Source organism: Alosa alosa, chromosome 22 (assembly GCF_017589495.1).
Source record: "Alosa alosa isolate M-15738 ecotype Scorff River chromosome 22, AALO_Geno_1.1, whole genome shotgun sequence".
Taxonomy (NCBI): domain Eukaryota; kingdom Metazoa; phylum Chordata; class Actinopteri; order Clupeiformes; family Clupeidae; genus Alosa; species Alosa alosa.
The window spans coordinates 5,007,121-5,030,215 of record NC_063210.1 but is presented as its reverse complement, the minus strand read 5'-3'; the positions used below and the strand labels follow the sequence as shown (position 1 = coordinate 5,030,215).

Here is a 23,095-nt window from a genome sequence, read left to right as displayed (position 1 = left end):
GGTGATGATGAAACGTTATCCCATTGTTCAATATTTGATAGCCACAGGAACGTTGTTTCGCTAAAATCGCCTTGATTTGGTGTATTGATCTGTATCGATAACGTTATGGGAGAACCTGCATGTAGCCTAATGGTAGCCTAACTTTTTTTCTCTGTTCAAAACTCGGTTTACACGAAGACAATAGCCTTTCTTAGAAGCTGTGAAATTTGACCAGAAAGGAACATGTCTTCCTTCTGAAAGCTGACACAAAATCAAACAATATTTGATCATTTAACTTCAACTGAACAGCGACAGGTCTTGGTAGGCAGTAGACTCAGCAGACGTTAAAACGGTAGCCTACTGTTATAGCCAGAGTCAGTCAGCATCATGTAACCTTAATGGCGTCAGTCATGAATCCTGTAACATATTATATCATATAACAGCGATGGCTTATTCGAAGACGCTCTGCATGGATATATAACCACCCAGAAAAACTCAGAATGTGAGTGATAAAGTTCATTAATTGTATGAAACTTTTTATTAGTTATCCATTGCAGCATCGCCTATATTAGACTGTTATGCTAGCTCAGCCTTTAAATATGTTGTTATTTTGGTCATGTGGACTTGATTAAACGGATAAAGATAATTCATATACTGCTTATTTCTTACATGACTGAAGCTGTAGCCTAGGTTCAACAGTGGTGTTTGAGGTTGCTGTGTTAAGTTGTTGTGTGTGATCGCTAAACAATTAGGATCAAATCAGTTTATTTTGACATAACGGGGAGTTAGCCTGACCTGGAGCGTTAGCCTATAGCACATAAGCCTATTCTGTTTTCATTTATTAGCATTTGTTGTGATTATATAATCAAATGACACTCATGATAACTTGAAATAGAAGGACAGAAGATAGGTGATTGATGTCCACAAGCACGAATTTCACGAGACAAATTAGAACAAACTGTTCAGGTAAAAATAATCTTGCCATGTTTAAAATGCTGCACTTTTTCCCTTCATAGCCTATCTCTGGCAATTCATTTTTGGATGACTGTAGATAGTAGTATTTTAGCCTACATCTTCGTAGACAGTAGGCTACACCATTAGGCTATCTTGAGAATAAAAGACTTCACAGCTGCTAACGATCATCCTCCACAACCACGAGGATAGGTAGGCTAAACAGTCGTTCGTTGCCTTTTTGCTTCTTATTGTAAAACCAACTGTTAGGGCCTACACAAGTGGTCGGCATCCCGGTCAATATTTGATATTAAAATTTCAATTTTGAAGCTATTTGTAACTATGTGTAGCCTATGCAACAGACTGTTGTAGGCTTGCCTACCACTCTCTGCAGTGCCTTGCCTACCATTCTTGCCTACCACTCTAGTTGTAAACAAACGGTCACATGACATTATGACGTAGGTGCAAAACCTTAATGGGCTGTATCAAGTTGTCCAAATGAATAGGTCATTGTAGACGTTATTGTTGTATTATTGCATGTGGATGCACGGGGCTAAAACCGGGAAAACGGACAAATATTATCCACGCGTGATTTTTTTTGTGATGGGTGTGCGTACCATAGCATTAATTCCTGCAGGCGCCCCCGTGTGTGTGTGTGTGTGTGTGTGTGTGTCTGTATGTGTGTATGTGTATGCAGTGTATATATATAAAAATATATATGTGTATGTTTGTGTGTGTGTGTGTGTGTGTGTGTGTGTGTAGTATGGTTAGCCTAGTAAGTGGCCTGGTCAGGCTAAAAAAAAATATGATGGCGCAACAGCAGGTAAGAAAGAAAAGGACAGGACAGAACACAATTACAGTCTCCTCAAATTGATTTATGAGACAGGATGGCAGCAGCATGGACAGTTTCATGGAAAAGGAAAACAGGATTCGACCTCTGGAGCACAGACCTGGTCATCAGTAAAGGTTTCCATTGATTGGATTTGAGCTTTGTAAATGCAGTCAGTTTAATCATACATACTGTAACAATTTGATGTATTGGCAAGTGAAGCACATTTTTAATGCCCCAATTAAATTCCACAGAATTTGAATGCAGATAGCGGATTTGCAACTGGATCCATTTTTGTTGTTTAGTTATTTGGATTAAGCACTCAATTATGAAACTTAATATTTCAAATCCCTATCTCTGATTTCCTCAACATAAGCTTTAAGATCTCTTTAAGATCGATGATTGTGTATATATTAGCCATAAGCTCTCTCAGTAGTCAGTCTTAGAAGACACTGCCATTTTCTGTGCAAGATTAGTTTAATATGCCATAGATATTGCTACCACAGAATAATAAACACTGTCCACTCTGGCTTAGCAACACACTCATCACACCCAAAGGAGTCTCTCTATGTGGCACCGAGAGACTATTTACTGCCCAATTTAATGCCCCATTTCATGGCTCTGAAGAAGTGGTAGCCGCACTGTACAACAGCAGAGAGTGACCCAATACCGAACCCAGACTGACCGTCGCGCTGGTTGTCCACTGGCTGTGATGTCATTGCCATTCATCGTCACTCCTCTAGGTCCTCTTTTCCTCGGTGTTGGCTCCTCATGCGACAGCCAGTTTATCATTTAACACCAGCGGAAGTTACAGTTTGTCATTTAACACAGATTATCATTTAACACCAGAGGGAGTTACAGTTTATGCCAATTGCTTACTTTCTTTTTTGTGCAAAATTAGGCTCATTGTGTAAAAACTCAACACACAAACCAAATAAGACTTAGGAAGACAAATAACCTGTGGAGATAAACAACTCTATGTTAAATCTATGTTAAAGTGCAATTTTTTCATTGAAACATATTTTTCAAAATCTCATTCTTGCAACAAAATGATACACAAATGCAACACAGAGATATACTTTCTACACTTGTGTTGTATATAGTGTCTGTTCAAGATTGCTCCAGTACAGTAGCCTACAATTACAGCACAGTAATCAATACTGTCAACTCATGGAAGCTGGGGGATGACACACACACACACACACACACACACACACACAATTTAGTGCCAACTATACTATCTGCAAGACAGAGTTAAAGGGGTATCGTGGGATAGGAATAGCCTTCACTTAGCTTATAAAATAAATCTATATTAATAACCTCTGTTGCTGGTAATGGAATAATAAGTTGCTAGTTTGACATTTTTGCACATGAGCGTTGGCAGCCTGGTAGCTACCTATCCATTAAAGTGGAATCAAGAAATCATTTCATTCATAAACTTTGGGAGAAAGAAATTATGACTGAAGTAAGGCCACTTTATTTCTGCACTTAGCATAGGCTACCCAAGCTAAGATAACTTCTACCACGCCATGGTGCCATGGCCCTCACACTTTCACTTTTAAGCTATTTAGTTGTTGATGCAAAAAATGGTCTAGAACTCATATGAACTCATATTTTTGCCTCCAAACGGAAGTTTGAATTTGTTAACAACCATAAATAGACCCCAGGTTCTTTTTACTCCTCAATTGTCATTTGCCGTAAATGCACAATACCACAAACTGGTTTAAAGTACCACTCTGGCAAAAATCAACTATTCAACCTTACTGCTTACATGTCACAGATATCACAAGGAAAAATAAATGTGATAGACCACGGCTGAGTATATTTGGTTTAGGTGGGCAGTGCACCATCTGATGTTTCAGAATAACAAATCAGAATAACGAATCAGAAAAACGAATCAGAATAGCAAATCAGCCCAGCCTGTTATTGTTGCGTGACAACGATCCAGTCCTGACTGACTTGTGGGGTGTTTATGAATCATTTTGGATTAATTTGGGTTATTTTTTTTGGGTCACTTTTCTCCCCACATTGAAGATAAGGCAGAGGAGGTTGAGATGTATACAAGATATTTCAAAGCTATGACGGGATTTTTAAAAAATAAACAAAATTTATAAATATGATCCTTTGAGGCAATGAGATGGGTTTTAGGAGTGCCTCTTTAGCTACACATTATCCATTTAACTGCATCAAGGCAGGCAGTCCCCATTTCCTCAGAACTCAGGGTACTCTAAAGTGTACTCCAATTACCTCAGAGACCTTGAAGGTCTTGGGAAGGAGACGTCAGATAGGGAATAAGCCATATCTTCCTAGATTGACTTATAAAATGGAAGAGGCATTTGAGACATGTACTTTTCTTCTGGGTTATGCAGAGTTCTGAGAAACTGTTAACTAATAGGGCCCCATTTCCAGGCCAATTAGGCTCCTGAGTCTGTGTCAAATTATTGCCAGACCAACTCTTACCTTGGAAGCTCTTAAATGGCAGTGGGATTATTACAAAGAGCCACTACTAACAGATAGGCTTGGTCTCCATTAATTGACCAACTTTAAGACTGGCAGACAGAAACATGCCAGTGGTATTTCAATCGTTAAAAAGTTAAAGTCTAAATTCTTCAGGCGCAGCTATGTGAATGTATACATCTATAAACCCATAGAATCTTAACGGCAAAAGATTTAAGAGGTTTGCCACTGTCAAAATTGCATTTATGTGATATGTCTCACCTCATAGTAATCTGTGCATTACAGAAGACACCAATTAATGTGAGTGTGTGTGCGGTGTGCTATCCACTTGAGTGACAGGAATGTATTGTGGTAATTGGCCATTACAGAAACTCCATCTTCAGGGTTTCCTCATACGTAAGCATTCAGTTGCACTGAATTAGGCAAACTGATTAGGCAAGATGCTGCCACATGTTGAGTAATGCATACATTTACACTTATTTGCCTTATCATTTTAAGCATAATGCAGGTGGAATTACAAATGCCCATTCTGCAACCTTTCAAGACAAAGCCGCTTCTTCAGCATCTGCTACTGAATGTCTTGTGAATCTTTTACATTTGGTGAGGGTGTTACATTTTCATTCACATGAATGAGTTTTCAGTTACACTTTACTTGACAGTGTCGACATAAGACTAAGAGTGACATGACACTGTCATGAACGCGTCATAAACAAGTCATAAACGTTTATGACATAACGCTTCTGTTATTAAGTGACATTCGGTTTTTGTCATAACAAATTTGGGTTAGGATTAGGTTTAGTCTTAGGGTTAGAGGTTAGGATTAGGGTTAGGTTTCATGTGTCATGACAGTGTCATGTGGTCATGACAGTGTCATGTCACTCTTATGTCGATACTGTCAAGTAAAGTGTTACTGAGTTTTCTTAGCTGTTAGCCTGTAGCTCCAGAGTCAGAACAAGGTGCTGGAGAGAAAGGTCTGTAGCCTACTCTCCAATCTCCTGGAAATGATCCATAGAAATGTAGACCGGCTCGGTCTTGGTGAACAGGGTTATCCAAAGTGTACACGGAGTCCAGTTGAATTCATGAGCTAGATGTAATGTTTCACCGTTTTTTTTTTCTTCCTGAAAGATCACTTTTGGCTCAGCCAAGGTAAACCTCGCAAGGCGTTGATATGTGGAAGGGTTAGAGGCTGATGTGGTTCGGGGCAGAACAGGAGTCGATGGCAGTCAACGGGTGGCGTATTCTTCCTCCCCTGTGTTCCTTGCCTTGAGTAGCAGGAGAGTTCCAATGTTCTCCAATGTGCACTGAGCACTCCATTGATCCCCATCGCCAACACACATCTCACACCAGCATCTCTTCCAGCTCTACTACTCTGTGTCTCACTCCACACACACACACACACACACACACACACACACACACACACACACACACACACACACACACGCATACACTCCCTATTCCAAACAGGAATAAACGCACAATCTGTCTCATCTTTCTCTCTCTATCTTTCCCCCCCCCTCTCTCTCTCTCTCACAAACACATACACACGCACACACACACACACACACACACACACACACACACACACACACACACACATCAGCTTTTCTTTCTGGAAAAGAGAAGCGCAGCTGTGTACATCTCACTTTGGATGATTTTCTTACTTTTCTAAAACATAGTTCAGGAAGAGCCCATAGAGTTGATTATCAGGCATCTCTCATCCAGCATCAGTTTGTACGAGATGTAAACTCTCTTTACCTGCCCACCATGCCACACGCTGTTGTAAAGCCTTTCAAGTAAGCAGATGTTGCTAATGGAGCTGGGAGTTTCCTTGTCCCGGCTGCCTAGTATGTAGGGATGTGATGCTCGAAACTGACGTCTCAAATCAGTATTGAGCTTTCGGAGCACACGTGTTTAGAAACACTACTGCGAAACGTGGTTCAAATTGCCCATGTCATGTGACCATGGCTAAGTGAATCTTCAGTGCATTTCACCGGTGTTGTGTGCCAGTACATCAAAAAATTGCAGTCAGCAGTGACGATTCTAGACATTTTTAACAAGGGTGGCACTAGTGAGGCACTGATTAATTCAAGGGTGGCATGAGGCAAAACATCCAGATAAACAGAAACAGGCTCAAGATGTGAAATTAGCACAAATACATTAGGGAAACCAGATGCAAACACCATACTCATAAATTGAAGGACAAAAAAACACAAATACCTTACTCTCACATAAAATGTCTTTGTATTTGAATAAAATGTAATATAAACATATTAAAGTTAATTATCTAAGTTGTCTGTCACTGGGCTATGCTGTTCTAAAACAAATTCCATCATGGGGACATTAAAATATAATCAATTTTATTATATTACTGTAAATGAAGATATACAAAATATACTCATCCAAGACATTTCCCCCACTCTATGGCCATCTATTTTTGTAGCTGTTGAAATGATTTGACCTGCTTTTTTGTCTATTTGTTTATTTTCTCAAGAAACTTGAGGTTGGTATGAAGGAGTGTTTAGATGCTAGGGCTGGAAATATTTCCCAATTCTGAGTATCCAGATTCTCTTCCCAAAGTGAAAGAAAGTGGTGAGTCTGGTGAAACCAGTGCAAAAGCTCTGCTACTCCATCACCACCCTGGGTGCAGGCGCTGAGGCTGTGGCCTACCCATCTAGAGCGCGCTGATGGCAGCGAGCTGGCGTGTCTGTTCCCAGCTCGCAGCCCATCGAGGCGGTTCACAGTCAGCTAGTGACAGCATTGCTAATATCGACTCCTCCTCTTCCCTCCTACCCCAGCTGGGACTTTGTCTCAGTCTGCCACCCCTCCAGCCAATTTTCGCACTGACTGCCACCCCCCCGCCCTTTCTTATTCCTTTCGCGATTGCTTACAGGTCTTAGCCAGCTCTGGTAGCATTAGCGTTGCTACTGCCTCCTCCTCATTTTTCCCTGCCCCCTCTAACTTCCCCTAGCTGGAGCTCAGTCCCAGGCTGCCTCCTCCCAGATGTCTTGACGACTGCTCCCTCCCTTCCTCCTCTACCCCCTCTCCATTCCATTCCCGTACCAATGCTGGACTACTGCCCATTGGATTTTCGGCACCAAAAGGTGCTAGGGAATTGAGCGTTCAATTCTGTTTGCTGACTCATACACTGACCACAGCAATTCATTCGCCTTCTCCTCCACATGCTATGCCATACCTGTCAACACTCCCGTTTTTCCCGGGTTTCTCCCGTATTTCAAGGTCATCTCCCAGAACCCTCCCGTTTTGTTATTTCTCCCGGAAAACTCCGTAATTTGCATGGCCATCAAACTTCATTTTAAAATCATTGATCCATTCAGGTTGCCAGTTTGTGTATGAAATACACCCTACACATACACGATCACTTAGTTTCAATTTCAACTGTTTTGTCATAGGCTAAAACCTGGCAACCCAAAACCCAAATAAGGAAGCGGGTGCCAACTGCGCAGCCTGAGTCTCGTCGTAAGCAAGCGGGCTAGTTGAATGGCCTACTCCAGAACTAGCTGTTGTGAAATTGTTGGGAATTTAATTGATTAACACATCACATAAACTGTTATTGAGTGTTGTTGATACACTGAACTTGTTCCCTCGGAACCAAATCTGACAGCAAGCAGCTTTGGAGTTTTAGAAGTAGGCTGCAGGCAGGCAGCTGGTGGATACATAACTGTCATGCGTAAGGTAATGGTAAGGTAAAAGCAACGACCGAAATGCAGTCAAAGATTGTTAAGGCGGAGCAAGATACTTCGTCGTTGTTCATGTCTATGGGCGCGAAATGGGGATCAAATCCTGTCTGCATAAAGAGGTGTGTCGATGACGTATTGATGAGCGTACATTGCAACCGGCCAACAGCAGCATAAATAACCGGTGCACACCTGATATAAAGTCGATTTTCTCCAGACTGGAATGCTCAAAAATGCTAAAAATGTACATGAAATGTTCAGAAGGGTTTGAGGATCATGAAAATGTGGCCGAAATTCACATTCCTAACTCTATAGAACCAAGACCTTAGCATATGTGGTAAAATTCTGAGCTATGCCCATAGACTTCAATGGAGCAGTCACTGCCTCTGCTCTGCATAAAGGGGGATTATGACCCCCCCCTCGTGCGATCCGGGATCCCGGAAGTGGCTCCTGATGAAATATCTTGATCTGCCTTAACAATCTTTGATGCAGTGTTGAAACATGTGTATGAAACATTAAATATGCAAACACAGATCCGGTATAAACACTGCAACCGAAAAAAATCTCCCATTTTTGGAAAGCTAAATGTTGACAGGTATGTGCTATGCTAGCAGCATTTCTGATACTTATCCCTGTATGATTGAGATGTAGCATAACAAGGCCCTTTAATTTTATAACTTACAGTAAAGGAACCATATGTAAGATTGTGGCCAAAACTGGTACTGCAATCACTTACTGTAGAGCGGTGTATCCCCTCCCGCTCCCCCTTGACTTGAGGTTGCCAACCCGGATGCCGAAACAGTACTGACTTCGTGATTAGCAGATAGGTGGAGGGTGGCGCATGAGGCCAAACACAACATGACATGACAAAACACAACAGGCTGCAACTTCACTTTTTAAATGACAATATCCTGGCCGGACTACTGTTGTCAGTGTATAATATAAGTATTTGAAATGAACATGATTTCTTAATGTCTAGTGACATATATTACATATGGTTCCTTTAGACAAAGTCCTCCACCAGGCTCCTGTACTCCTTCTCTTGCTCGTCCCTGATACACCCCACAATAGCAGTATCGTCAGAAAACTTCTGCACGTGGCATGACTCGGTGTTGTAGCAGAAGTCAGATGTGTACAGGGTGAACAGGACTGGAGAGAGCACAGTTCCCTGTGTACTACTACTTCTAATAATAATAATATTAATCCTTAATAGGAGAAAAAGTAATAGGGCTTTGCACCTTCAATGCAGGCCACAGCCTGTTCCTCCAGTGATTGGGCCCTAAATAGACCTAACATGCCCTTAACTGCCCGATACCTCAAAAAAATCCAAACTCTCATATGTCTCATAGGCTATTAATCACAGGGTTATATCCACAGTGACTTTGAAATCATCACTTATTTCATTGTTATACAATACTTTTGTTTTATTCAATGAAGCAAATAATGCAATACATCTCAAATCTAGTTGTATCTAGTTTTGTAATTAAATCTATAATTTAATTACTTTAGATAATTTATTGATGTAGTTTTGCATATTTCATATTTTAGAGTATGGATTCTTTTGGTGTTTTATCTTTTCGTTTTTCTTTTAACTCAATGTACTTACTTCTGGTGCTGATACTTTCTGAAAAGCCTAATATCTGGTATGTGTCGTAAAGATACATTGGTCACATAAGTAATTTATTTGAACAATTATGGTTAAACAGATTTTGCTACAGCTTAAGATATGACACGTTTGTTTTGAGTCTAAGGTGCTCACAGTTTTGTGACAACAGTTTTGTGATTTTGTAGATAGTAGCTACATCCTGACATGTTGAAATATATGACAGTGTCTTGCATACATGTTATAAGTGGCATAGTGTCATGCTGACTATGGACTATACTACAATGTTGAGTCATGATGATACTACTGTGCCTTTCAGAAGATTATTTTATAAATTGAGCAATCAGGGTACGAGAAACAGTTTTTCTCTGCTGCTTCAATGCTTCTGTACATTCACATTGTCAAAACAATCAACACACAGGCCTCAATGGAATCACTTTGGCCAAAATGACACATTTTGTTTGCAAATGGCTCTAACACAGAAAATAAAATATAATTACAAAGGGTACAACAAAAAGAAAAACATTGTTTTCAATATGAGCAAGTTCAACTTTATTTTGCATTTTGCTATGTTTGTGTCATTTGTTGATACTTTACATAGTTAAAGTATGTGTAAAAAGGACAACAAACCCCATCCAAATCCCCTGCTGGGGCCTCACTCCAAACTTTTGGCTGGTAGTGTATCTGAAGCAAGTTCTTTTGGGTCTGAATGGGTTTTCCTGATCAGTTGAGTTGTGAAGAAAACTTTGCCATCAGTGGATAAAATAACTAACAAGACCAGAGTCAGAGATGCTCTTTTTAAACAGTCACCAAAATGTCTCCGCATAGCCAGAGGTGGGCACAAATACATCCAAAACTATTTTGTTACAAACTACAAATACTAGCTCATGAAATGTAACAAAATAAAATACAAAATACTGATGTGAAAAATGTATTTCATTAAAATGCAAGTAGTCATATGAAAATACAAAAATCCCCACACAATAATCATGGTATACTAACTTCTAAAAGAAACTACAAGGCATATTATTGAAAACGTATCCCCAAAGACAAGAAATACTATTTTCTGATTGGCTGGCAGGGGGCTACTAATTCTGTACATTAGGGCTCCTAAAAAAGTAGGTACAAAACATCTGGTACAAAATGGTATATCTGGTACAAAAATGTAATCACCATCCTATATCAATGTAAACAATGACTGAACTGACAACAAGCAGGCTTCACAACAGTGGAATCAACTGTAACAAAGCAAACTACCCACCATCATTTTCCGTAACCAATGAAAGAAGTACAACAAATTGAACAGGACGGCCTCTTTTTAAACTGAACTGCATTTCGCTTTTTGCTATAAATGCTTTCCTATTGCCTACAAACATGACTGGCAACATGGGGAACAGAATAACATCCTGTAAGGTGTCCCAATATACAGAATGAATTAACTCGGTGGAGAAAACTCCAGTCTGTTTCACATTGGGGAGGTCTTTGCCTCCGTCTCCTCCATTATTTACGCATCAGGACACCTACATAAATAATCATGTCAAATTCATTAAGTGATTTTAATACAGTCCTGTAGTAAGAATGAACATCAGCTATTAGGTACTCAAGATCATGGGGTCAAAGGTGATGGTCATATGGGGTCCGTGTCCTAATGTTGTCCCACAGTATCTTTATCAAATTGTAGTCTTGTAGCACTTGACACACCTAACAATTCAAGTTCTGAAGTTAGTTACTTTTTAAAATGAGCACAAACAAAGACATTTGGTTTATACCCCATGTTGTCCTTGCAGAAGGGTCATAAAGTTCACCATTTTGGCTCCCTCAGTTGACGTTTAATTTTTTCCGACTTCAGACATGTCCAGAGGGGATTACTCTAAATACAATCCTTCAAAGTATTTTGTTACAAACTACATTTGATTAATACATTTTCCAACCCTGCAAAATACAAATGATATAGCATAGCCCGGTGCAAATATGCTTATTCACATTGAGCTGTTGGGTAACAAGGGCAAGAAAGAACTTATCGTGCCTTCTCTTTCACAATCAATGAAGGACAGTTTGGAGGTGTGGTTAAATGTTAAGTTTAACTCACAGTTATACAAAGTATCAAGAATTATGGTAACCAATCACCATAAACATTAGTTGAAGAAGTTCCTTTTAAGGAATGGAAAATGTTGCTCATGTCTTAGCAACAATGACAGGAAATAACAAAGACAAGAATAAGGGATAGTGACCATTGATATGTCCTGACCATCTAACCAGTTCCACAACTCTTGAGGGTAAGCATAGCTCCAGATAACTACCGTCTAAGAGAAACTCTTTGTTTGGTGCTATATTATTTCTGGATGTTTTCCCCTGTGGCACACTACAACTGCTCTAAAAAAGAAAGGCATATAGTACATGGCCTAAATTGGAGAAATAAACTATATTTTAGGCTTTTTTGCTCTATTTTTCAGGCTTAAGTTGTACTGGGTGGAATTCTTTGAAGCTCCATTTTTAGGCTTTGGTAAGGAAAGGAGGTCCCACTCCCTTTCTCTGAAACATCTATGTTCAGGTATTACATGGGCTCTATTGCAGACCTCTGCTGTATGGATCTCTGTTTGGTACCGAGAGAGAGAGTCTGGGATATGCTTGCACTGAAACTAAACATTTCTTAACACTAATACAAATTGTATACTTACAGCCTACAGATACAGCTGACTAGTGAATGTTAAAGACATAAACACAATCTGGGCTACACTGTACTTCCATAATGCTGTACTCTGTATCTGTTTACCGGTATTTACTTTCTATTGATGAATAGATGTTGAATTGCCTCTGTATTAAATGTGCTATACTTCCTTTTGTAGGTAACCTTTTGTACTTATTTGTGACACTTTAATGTGTTAAAACCTTACTGTCATTACGTTTTGTCTGGCTTTTTTGTATCTCAAATTTCAACTAATGTAATCTAGTTCCATCATGTCAAATGCCCCCTCTTGCTTTGGCTAGCAGCATGATCAGCAGAGGCAGCTTCCTTCTCTCTGCTCTCCTTCTCTGCTGCGGAGGAGAAGCCCAAGGTATGCAGCCTTTTTACGAATAAAATCCATTATACAAATACAATACAATAAGTCTCAACAGATTTCTTTTGTGATTTTGACAAGTAGCATTTACTTTTGGAGATACAGAGGGAACAGTGTTTTGCCCCTATTACCAACATTTGTGGCATCTTTTCATTTTCAGAGTGTATTTGCCCTGAGGGCTGGTCAAAGTATGAGAGCCACTGCTTTAACGTTGTCCAAGATGAAAAACCTTGGGCTGAAGCTGAGGTGTGTCCTACTGTTTTGCTTATTTTCTTGTCTTCTTTGATAGAGGAGATATGTAAGGTTGTCAGGGCAATGTTTCTAAAGACACATAATAAATTCCATGGTCTAAATGCTCACATGATGATACTTGAGTTATGCAAAAACAGCAATAGATGCTCATATTCTACTATCTTAAACAACCCGGGAATACTCTCTGTCCATTTGCACATATACTGTATATATAACCTAAGCTTAACCTGTGAAGAAGCTTCCATAATTCTAAGACCTCATCATAACTCAAGCCAATTCCTCAGAGAGGTTTATGATGTTGTGAACCTTTTGTTTATCATCAATATAACTTTGAACAATTGATCCTTCTTCTTGCAGAGTAACTGTGTGAGGATGGGAGGACACCTGGCCTCGGTACACAGCAAACATGAGTCTTCTATTATCGAGGATCTGATCAACAAACACATTCGCAACGCCAGGGACACATGGATTGGAGGAACCGATGTTGCTAAGGTAAGCTGCAATCTGTCGGCGGCAGTGGCACGAGAAGTAAAGGAGTTGTTCAGGAGTCGAACCGGAAGTATTCTGGCTACATCTCAGCTCCCCCTGACCCTGTCAGAATGAGTGAATCCCAAACTGCTCTCTGTGTGCTGTGCAGGCATGTCCCCTTGCATGGCAGCCTTCGTATACGTGTCAATGGGGGAATGTGAGGTTATAATTGTGAAGTGCTTTGAGTACTGAGAGGAGTAGAATATAAATGCAGCCCATTTACCAATCTAATGACCATAGTACTAAATAATAGCAGAAGATGAAGGCTATATAAACACAGAACAAACACAGAATGATGTATGCCCAGTTTAAAACACTGCAGAAGCAGATACCTATTTAGGTTGAAATGGTGTGTCTCTTTCTCAGGAGGGTGTGTGGGTTTGGAGTGATGGGTCCAGGTTTGACTACACTCACTGGTACGCTGGTGAGCCTAACAATTATGGTGTTGGCCAGCATTGTTTACATATGCATAAAGGTACCATTCCTAATGTTCATTTACTCTGTTTCTGCTTGCCTGAAAACTTCCTGTGGATCTTGATTCCCTAATTTTATATCTCATATCAACACTTTCACTTTCAAAACAGTTTTGTCTTGCTGGTAGGATTGACGAAGATCTCTGTTTTCCTCAGGGAAGTGGGATGATTATGGTTGTGAGTACGGTCATCCATCAGTCTGTTCATCAGCGTGTTCCATGAAAGTGTCGTTTCCACGTAAGTATTTTCTTTTCCCTGCCATTCCTGTGTTTAAAATATTTTTTATTCATGTTTTCTATGAGTTGTTATTTGATTCAGTATTTAACATTAGTTCAATTCCACTAAAGTGTAATTCCAGCAGAAATAAAAAATAACTCATTATAACAGAGTTATAGTTACTGTTCAGTCATTATAACAGAGTTACAGAGAGTAATGTGGGGAACAGTGTACTGGCCATAAGAACCATTTGTGGCATCTTTTCATTTTTAGAGTGTCTGAGGACTTGCCCTGGGGGCTGGTCAGAGTTTGGGAGCCGCTGCTTTCAGTTTGTTCACACTGTAACAACTTGGGCTGAAGCTGAGGTGTGTCCTACCCTGTCACATTAAAGACATTCCAGTTTGTTAACGTAACTTGTATTCACCCTTTTAGTATCACGTGAATTGCTTATCAATCAACGAGAGGGCTGTACAATTCCTTAAATGACATCTACAATAAAAGTATAATGACCAATGAAAAGGAATTCAATGTAAAGCGCCAGCGCCCGCCTTCTCCTCCTCTCCTCCTACCCAAACGTTGACCCCAGCCCACGGGTCATTGAGTGTTTAAGTAGAGGATGCAACATTATTGACCCCATTATTAACTGATTATTGAATGTTCAGTACCACATTAATTGTATTGCATATCAATCATAGCACTTTTATGAGTTGTATAACTCTGACTAAATGATATCCACAAACTATATCCTGTCTTGACTAGTAGTACACCCACAAGTGTTCTGATCATGAAGGATGTGACCAAACACAAATTAGCACATTGAGACTTGTTAACAGGACATGGTAGTCATATTTACCCTATCAACCATATCAGTGTAACCAATATGTCTAGATATGAACCCCTCCAAAATAGTGGTGTATCATTAATAAAACTTCAATTGAGACTTCTTCTTGCAGCGTAACTGTGTGAGGATGGGAGGGCACCTGGCCTCGGTACACAGCAAAGATGAATTCTTATTCATCCAGGATCTGATCCATAGACTCACTGCCCCTAGTGACGCACCATACACGTGGATCGGAGGGACCGATGCTGCTCAGGTCACAGCTGCACATTGAATTCTACAATAATGACACATGACAACACACAATGACGACATGCAACTTAATTAACAATGCATGGCCAGTTTAAAACAATACTTTAATGTTAAAAATGTTACCTACAGTATTTAGTTTTCTCTTTCTCAGGAGGATGTGTGGGTTTGGAGTGACGGGTCCAGGTTTGACTACACTCACTGGCATTCTGCTCAGCCTGACAATTATTATGGTGGTGAGAATTGTGCACATATAACTGGAGGTACAGTTCCTAATCTTCTTTTACTACTCTACTGTATTTACTAATCTACTATACTAATATTCCTGTTGGAATGAACACCTTGAATCCATTTTTATCCAGAGAGACTTACTAACTACAGTCAGAACTAACTATAGGGGCAGTCCCCTGGAGCAGCTCAGGGTTAAGTATAGGCTGAATACTGTGAATAGACTCCCAGGTAGGGATTACAAACCATTTCAAAACAGTCTCCTGTTCTGATTTTTTCACAAAGCACAGCTTTGCTGTACAGCACTCTATTCCTGTCATTCCCATATAGATGTCCAGGCTATTCACTGTGTAGTCTTGTCATGTTGATGAAACTTTCTTTTCCCCCCTCAGATTCGTGGAATGATATCAGTTGTGAGTCTGGGTATCCATCAGTGTGTTCCATGGGCTGAGGAGTTGCTGAAAGAAATGCTTCCATTTCAAGATCAAAAGCAAGCTCCCACTGAATGATATTGTTATTTCCAGAAATGTAGTTACTATGATTTTACCTGTTTTAAAATTACATAAAAATGCTGTTCTTGCTATCTTAATAATAAGTAAAAATAATCTTAGCATTGCATTTTCAATTCAGTTTTATTTTTTAATACCTTTTTTTAAATCAGTAACACAGTATACATATAATGTATTTTTACAATACAATATATTTGATGGCAATGTTAAAATAAAAATAAATACAATTAAAGTTCTACCATACAAAAATAAAGAATTCACAATTATTTCATCTTATAATAGGTCTATTCAAACAATACCACAAGAATAAATTCACATTTGTTATAACAAACATTTAACCAAGACTTTATAAAGTGCTACTGGCTAAAAGGACATTGCAAGTCCAACTTCTTTTCTTACTTCTTCTTAACATTATAGGAACAGCCTTGAAACATAAGATAAACAAGTATTAGATTTTCAAACATTCAATTTGCATAAGAGTGAACAGAACATACTAGGACAGCATATCACTATTGAACAACATACTGCTTAGGCTATACCTGACCTGACATTTGAGACAGAATATAGACTTTTATATTTCCCAGTGTCTGAACCTACAACTTTTTTTAAAGGAATACAGTGCATCAACTACATTAACAAACAAACAATAGACACCGTTATCATCCCTTCTTCAGAGGTAACATCTCAAACACATTCAACGTTTACATTTCACAGCATACACATATTTTGTTTTCTCTTCTTCAGATTTATGTTTTTCTTTACATTGCAATACCGGCATCATCATTGTTATTGCACTATTGTTAACATGAATTCACTCAATGCCCCATATGAGACAATGAGGACTGATATACCACAAGAACTACCCTTCACACACACACACACACACACACACACACACACACACACACACACACAGTACATAAATAGCTTCTGTATAATCTTTATAATCACTATTGCTATCATACAGTATAGATCACTACCCTTATTTTGTCTTAGTACATCTTTTACATTCAGCAGAGATATTGTCTGAAAATTGAGGAAAAAAGTCAGTTAATTAACTTATGTTAAAGAAGCCCTATGCAACAATTTTAGCAAAAATGACCTTAATTATGCAGCTTGAGAGTCGTTCTGATGGTTCTACAACACTTTCTGGGTTGTTTGGTGGGTGCTTCGTCTCATCCTATCGCTTCTCCGCGGAAAAAACGAATATGCAACTTTCTGAACCCGGACCGGGTAAATCCGGATGTGACTCAGCGGAAGTATCCAATCGGATACTAGCAATAGTCAGATTGTAGTTTCTAAGAAGACTGCAAAACGGACGCCGACTTGGCTTTGTTGCTGTTGAAATTGTAAGTAGCCTACCCTTAGGTGAATTTCGTTTTTGTAAGGTGGTTTGATAGCTCTTGAACAATGTGTTTGCTTGACAGTTTTATTGTGAGCCCTGCATGTGTTTAGCTTGGTTTCTTGATGGCGAGCTCGCTAGCTAGTGGGGGTTTAGCGTAGCAGTCACTTGCTACTGAAGCTGAAGGGGGAGCTATGTCGTGAAAAATGCGAGCCCAAATCCGGCGAAAACCCAGAAACAGCGAAGGAATAATCAGACCTGCATAGGGCTTCTTTAATAGTGTGGGTTGCTCCTTTTATTTTGCCTTTTTTTAAAAATGAATCAATGTTGCACAGCACCACACAACTCAAAGCAGGAAGTCTCATTATTTTTGTACAATAAAGTGCATACGCCCCTTCAAAATTACTCATCAACTTTCATCTTTGGCTGCTTAAAAAAAAAAGTATGCAATAGATAATGCTCCACTGCACATCAGGGACCTCAGGGTTTATTTATTGACTTCTTATCTAAGCTCTCTCATATATAGTTGCATTTTTTCACCACCTTCTTTCTCTTTTTTCGGACAAATCTGCACAGATGTTTGTGACTTCTCTGTGCTGAAATCACTGGTTGAATAGTGCAGGAAGGCCCTCTGATGCCCCTCTTGTCACGTTTGAGGACATCTGTTCTCATATGAGCTAAGGGTCTGAGAATCTGTAAATGGTGCCCCACTACAGGTGGATGAGAGCTGGCCAATAGGAAAACAGGAGGGTGAGTGAGAGAGCGAAAGAGAAATAGATAGATAGATAGAGAGAGTGAGAGAGAAAGAGAGAGAGACAGACAGAAAGAGAGAAATCACCATGATACCCTACACCTGAATTTCGGTGAGTGGGTGCAACTCTGGTGACAGGTGTGATTTCCCTGTAATAGTGTCCTACCTGAAGACCTGGAGCACAGGTCACCTGGAGCTAAATTAGCTCCTACTTGTTTACCCTTATGTGAAATGTAATAATTTTTTTTTTCATGTTATGGATATGAAAGAGAGACTGGTTACAGTTACCATTGATTACAGTTACAAACTGTATGTACATACAATGCATACAGTATAGTTCACATACAGTAAGCCTATATTATCTTATATGTCTCTCTTATATTATATTTATAGTGAGTTCTATTCCATTTACTTATGCAGTGCTTTTCACATGTAAGCATTTCAAGGTGCTTTGCAAGAAACACTTTAAATGAGCTATATTAGCTACATTAATCACATAAATGAATGCTACTGGCACATAGTGTAGTCAAACACTGGCTCTCTCATGGTTTGTTAGACAGAGAGACAGAGAGGGAGACTTCCTGTGAGTTGATGTTGCTGTACCGTACTCTATGACAATGGCCACCATCCATTCGATTCGATTTAGCTACGTATATACAGTATTTATGGACATTTACTGTAGACCATATGCATGTATATTGCTATTATCTGCACAGTTGAGTAACTGTAAATATGTAAAGCACATACATTTTCATAAAATACGGCATATGCAATAAAAGACTATTGTAGCATATTGTACATGATCGTGAATAGTGAACGATTCAGTAGTAAGTATATACTGTATATCATATATTTCAAGGGCACAAACACGGTCATCTTCCTCTGTGTGTCACTTGAAGGCCTCAGTAGCTATGGTTGACTTTCCTATCTTTTCTTTTACTTGATTTTACTTTTAATGGGTGTTGCCGTGGGGGTTCCAGTGGCAGAGGAGCACGTGCCGAGGGGCCCAGAGATGGCGGCATTTTTGCTGCACAGGTCGGCAAGCTCCAGCAGGCTGAGGTCCAGGGCGCGGGTGAACACGGCGGAGCTGGTCTCCGTGCTCTCGCGGAAGCTGGACACGCAGAAGAGGATGTGGTCGGCCTGAGGGTTGTAGCAGGTGCCGTAGCCGTTGGGGACCACTGGACCATAGCAGCAGAACATGTCCATGGTGGTGGGCACCTGGAGGGATGGGAGGCAGAAGGAAGAAGAAAAAGAAGAAGAAGAAGAAGAAGAAGAAGAAAAAGAAGAAGAAGAAGAATGGCGTTAGAAGAGGGAAGAGTGTGAGGGGAGCTGTGGTGAAAGTGTGCCCCGATGCCCACATGGACCCGTGTTTGATGCCCATCCGTGGTTATTTACCAAACCCACCCCACTCTGCCAACTGAAGCTAGGTATTAAAAGTTTTAAAATATTGAATATGCTCAATTTAACATAATTAGTTTTTTTTTTCTGGGAAAGGTCATAATGCACCCCCCTCTAATTGTAACAGTAGAGAACTGTGCAGTAAGTAAGTTATGTCAATCTCCGTCCCGACACCTCCCAACCGTCCCCCTACCAGTTCCTCCAACCCCAGCACGAATAATAGATTATCCAAACGTGACAGCACAACGAATTCTTGCAATGCCCGATACTGGGTTGGAAGAGCTGGTAGGGGGACTGTTGGTAAGTGTTCGTTACAGTCTTCTGTAATAAACTCCGGGTTCGCCAACTACGTTGTTGGTGCTTCGTTTTATGTGTAGGGACCCTGAGCAAGCTACTGACGAAGTTTGGTGTTGTTTTGAACAATATTACTGGTTAAAAAAATGCTATTTGGGAAGTGTTTCTCTCATGGCCGTTAGCTAATCCACTGTTTGCGATTTGGGGCTATAGCGCATATCTGAGCAGGCTTTGTAGTGGTTGATTAACGAAAAATACCGCCTCCACGGCTAATTTGATGTGTTTTAATGCAGAAAAACACCCAGGGGTCAATTTTCGCTGGAGTTACACTTTAAAGAACATTTATTTCACTTGTCTCGCTGGAGTGAACGCAGAATGTGGGCTGTTGTTCTGTTGAAATAAATGAATTAGGCAGATGATCTGCGTCTCTGTTAACCGAAAGCTAGTTTTCATAACATTAACGTGATAATTAATGTGTATGTTAACGTGAAATATGTCTCCAGGGTAAGTGTCAAGCAGTGAATTAAACGGACGGTTGCTAATTAAATAGCAAACATCCTGACTTACATCCTCATATGCACATCTCATTTCCAAATAATAGCCTACAGACACAGTTACTCTCCTTCTTAAAGTGAAAGGCACTTAAAGGGACACCAGGCAACGTTTTCGTGTTAATTAATCATCTTCGTAAGTTGGTATATGGTTAAATGACTCATTACAGGGCGAATGAAGACTCTCTCGCCCGCCCCTACTGCCTGTAAGAAGAATATCCCACTTGCAAGTTCGGTGTGTCCTACCCGCCGACCGAAGCAGGATCAGTTTACATCCTGCATACAGCACAGAGGCAGGCTAACGAAACTCTAGCGATTGTTGCAAACGTGTGTATAATGGCAGAGCCTGTGAAGAAGCAGCGAAAACCCTTGACGGAAGATGCAAAGAAAAGGAAAAGAGCTTCAGACCGAGCGAGGGGGAGTTTCGTAGAGAAAAAGCATCAAGCTTGCCTGGTGTCCCTTTAATTAGACTCACACCCCACTAATACAATGTAATCATGACATTAAAGGTAGGTGTTAAAAAAGATTAAAAATATGAAATATTTAAATGACAAAATATTTTAGGTTACTTGTAATTATGAACTCCAAAATATATGAACTCCAATAAATATGAATAAAATATTATAATACTGCTCTGGACAACGGTTGCTGAGTGATGAGTTGATGGTCATATTCAAAATTAAGAGACCACTGTAAATTTGAATATGACCGTCAACTGATTCCAATGTCACTTGGGAACCGTAGGATGACATCAGAAAAATGTACAGTGGTCTCTATTTTTTCCAGTATATATATATATATATATATATATATATATATATATATATATATATATATATAGCCTGTGTGATTGGGATGTGGATTGCTTCATTTTGATTACATTTATAATGAGTATACTATATGGTATATAAGATTGTAGTGTTAAAATGTAGGCTAATAGAGGCAAGAAGAATGCCAAGAAAATGCTTCCTGCATGACCCATTCCGAATGAATTGTCTCGGATATAATAAATACAACACATTGTGCTTGGCAAGAAAGTTGGCAATACTACTTTCACACAAGTGATGGCACCCCTGCATACCTGACTGGTGGAGAGGATGAACTGATTGCTCAGCGGGTAGGTCTCATCCTCGAAGAGGTCGAGCCTGTCCATGCCGAGTTCCTGAGCGATCTCTCGGAGGCCAAGCAAATGATTGTCTATGCCATTCCCTGTAATTGCCTTCAAACATTACTCACAGTCAATTACAGATGATTGCACACAAGTAAAGGCCTTTGCACACTGAATATGTATTTTTCATGCAAAATTGGCGGATGATTGGAAAATAAATATAACCTCACACTGTGTCAATTACAGAGTGCACCAAAACTTAAAGGAACCGTTTGTAAGATTGTGGCCAAAACTGTTCCTGCAATCACTTTCAAAATACTGTAGAGCGGTGTATCCCCTCCCCCTCCACCCTGACTGGCAGAGCTGGCAACCCGGATGCCGAAACGCTACTGACTTCGTGATTAGTAGATAGGTGGAGGGTGGCGCATCAGGCCAAACATAACATGACAACATCAACATCAGTTGAGGGCTGCAACTTCACTTTTTAAATGACAATATCCTGGTCAGACAACTGTTGTCAGTTATATAAGTATTTGAAATGAACATGATTTCTTAATGTCTAGTGACATATCAGGGCCATTTTATGATGAATTGAAATACATTTCTTACATACGGTTCCTTTAATCAAAACAGTTTTCGCAGCAGCTTTGCATTTATTGTATCTGTATAATGTCAGTGAAGCATTGCAGTGCTCTGGATTTGATGGACTGAAGTGTGCAAAGGTCTGCAGCATAGAATATCAAAACTAAAATATTAGCATGAGTTGCATGAGTTGAAATACTAGTGCCCTTTCAGTGACAAGTCTAGACAAGCACAGTAAAATAAGCCTTACGGCATTTATCTTGACTAGGTTACTTGACAAATTCATACTCAAGCTCTCTTATGTGTTGCAATAATGTGTTGCCAGTACTCAATATCTCAGGTTAACCTGACTGGTTGCCATTTGAAGCATCCAGGTCAATCCAATGGCTTTAGCACTGATGCGAGGATCAGAAACAGTGGTATACAGGACGTACCAAAACAGTGTAGTCGGTTTGAGCCTTGATGGCATCCCGCAACCGAGTCATCCTCACAGCATCCTGCAAGAGAAATATCAGACAGTTAGCTCTCTCTCTCTCTCTCTCTTTTTTTTTTGTCTCTTTCCATATATATACTGTACATATATCATATGACACAGTGAATATATGTCTGGCTAGAGGTCAGGGGGAAGACAATGTTTGTCTCTACGAGATAAACACACACACAGACACACGAGGAGCAGTCCCTGTGTAATTGTGCCTAAGTGAGAGGAATGACTGACTCACGGTGTGCATGTTCAGCTCGTCCGTCATGGACCTGACGAAGGCCAGGGCCTCGGGCGTGGCGGAGCGGATGTTGTCCACTCTGCCCTGGTGGAAGCGGCGGATGGAGGCACTCTCATAGGTGGGCACCGCCCGTGCATTACACCTACGAGGATGGAGTAAGAGAGAGGGTCATATGCCGTGTGATGAAATGTGAGTTGTGGCAAGGAAGAGAATGTTATAGCATGTTTATCACCCAGAGGGAAGAAATAATCTTTTCTGATTGGCTGGTAGGGTGGCTATTCATTCGGTATAACGGGACACCTATGAAGTAGATCTGGTAAAAGTTTAATCACCGTTCCATATCAATGCTCATTTGAATGGTAACTATAACAACCATAGTAAAGGACGGTTGAGCCTGGAAGCTGGCTTCGCAACAGTGGAATCAACTGTAAACAAGCTAACTGCCCACTGTTATCACTGTCAGGACCAAAGAAAGTAG

At 40.1% G+C, this 23,095-nt stretch overlaps 2 protein-coding genes across 6 annotated transcripts in view; one reads left to right on the top strand and one right to left on the bottom strand.

The window, feature by feature from the left end:
- The first annotated feature begins 1,691 nt into the window (after nt 1–1,691).
- Nucleotides 1,692–16,023, top strand: LOC125287838 (C-type mannose receptor 2-like). Of its 5 annotated transcripts, none has more exons than XM_048233882.1 (11): nt 1,692–1,896; nt 11,971–12,068; nt 12,506–12,573; nt 12,737–12,822; nt 13,186–13,320; nt 13,723–13,831; nt 13,986–14,066; nt 14,319–14,410; nt 14,999–15,139; nt 15,287–15,395; nt 15,753–16,023. In XM_048233882.1, the coding sequence occupies exons 2-11, from the start codon at nt 12,061–12,063 to the stop codon at nt 15,809–15,811; spliced, it is 888 nt and encodes a 295-aa protein (XP_048089839.1). In that variant the 5' UTR covers nt 1,692–1,896; nt 11,971–12,060; the 3' UTR covers nt 15,812–16,023. The 5 variants fall into 5 exon arrangements, with proteins under 5 accessions (XP_048089839.1, XP_048089842.1, XP_048089843.1 ...); XM_048233885.1 differs by lacking the exon at nt 1,692–1,896 and adding an exon at nt 11,707–11,793 and having other exon boundaries at nt 11,971–12,020; nt 12,509–12,573; XM_048233886.1 differs by lacking the exon at nt 1,692–1,896 and adding an exon at nt 11,707–11,793 and having other exon boundaries at nt 11,971–12,020.
- Nucleotides 16,024–17,409: 1,386 nt separating this feature from the next.
- Nucleotides 17,410–23,095, bottom strand: part of LOC125287837 (choline O-acetyltransferase-like) — a 25,503-nt gene continuing 19,817 nt past the window's right edge. The window contains exons 12-15 of the mRNA XM_048233880.1: nt 22,618–22,759; nt 22,330–22,392; nt 21,287–21,424; nt 17,410–19,180 (exon numbers count right to left, since the gene is read on the bottom strand). Of these exons, the coding sequence (XP_048089837.1) occupies nt 18,899–19,180; nt 21,287–21,424; nt 22,330–22,392; nt 22,618–22,759 (625 nt within the window). The 3' untranslated portion in view covers nt 17,410–18,898. The remainder of the gene's footprint in view (nt 19,181–21,286; nt 21,425–22,329; nt 22,393–22,617; nt 22,760–23,095) is intronic.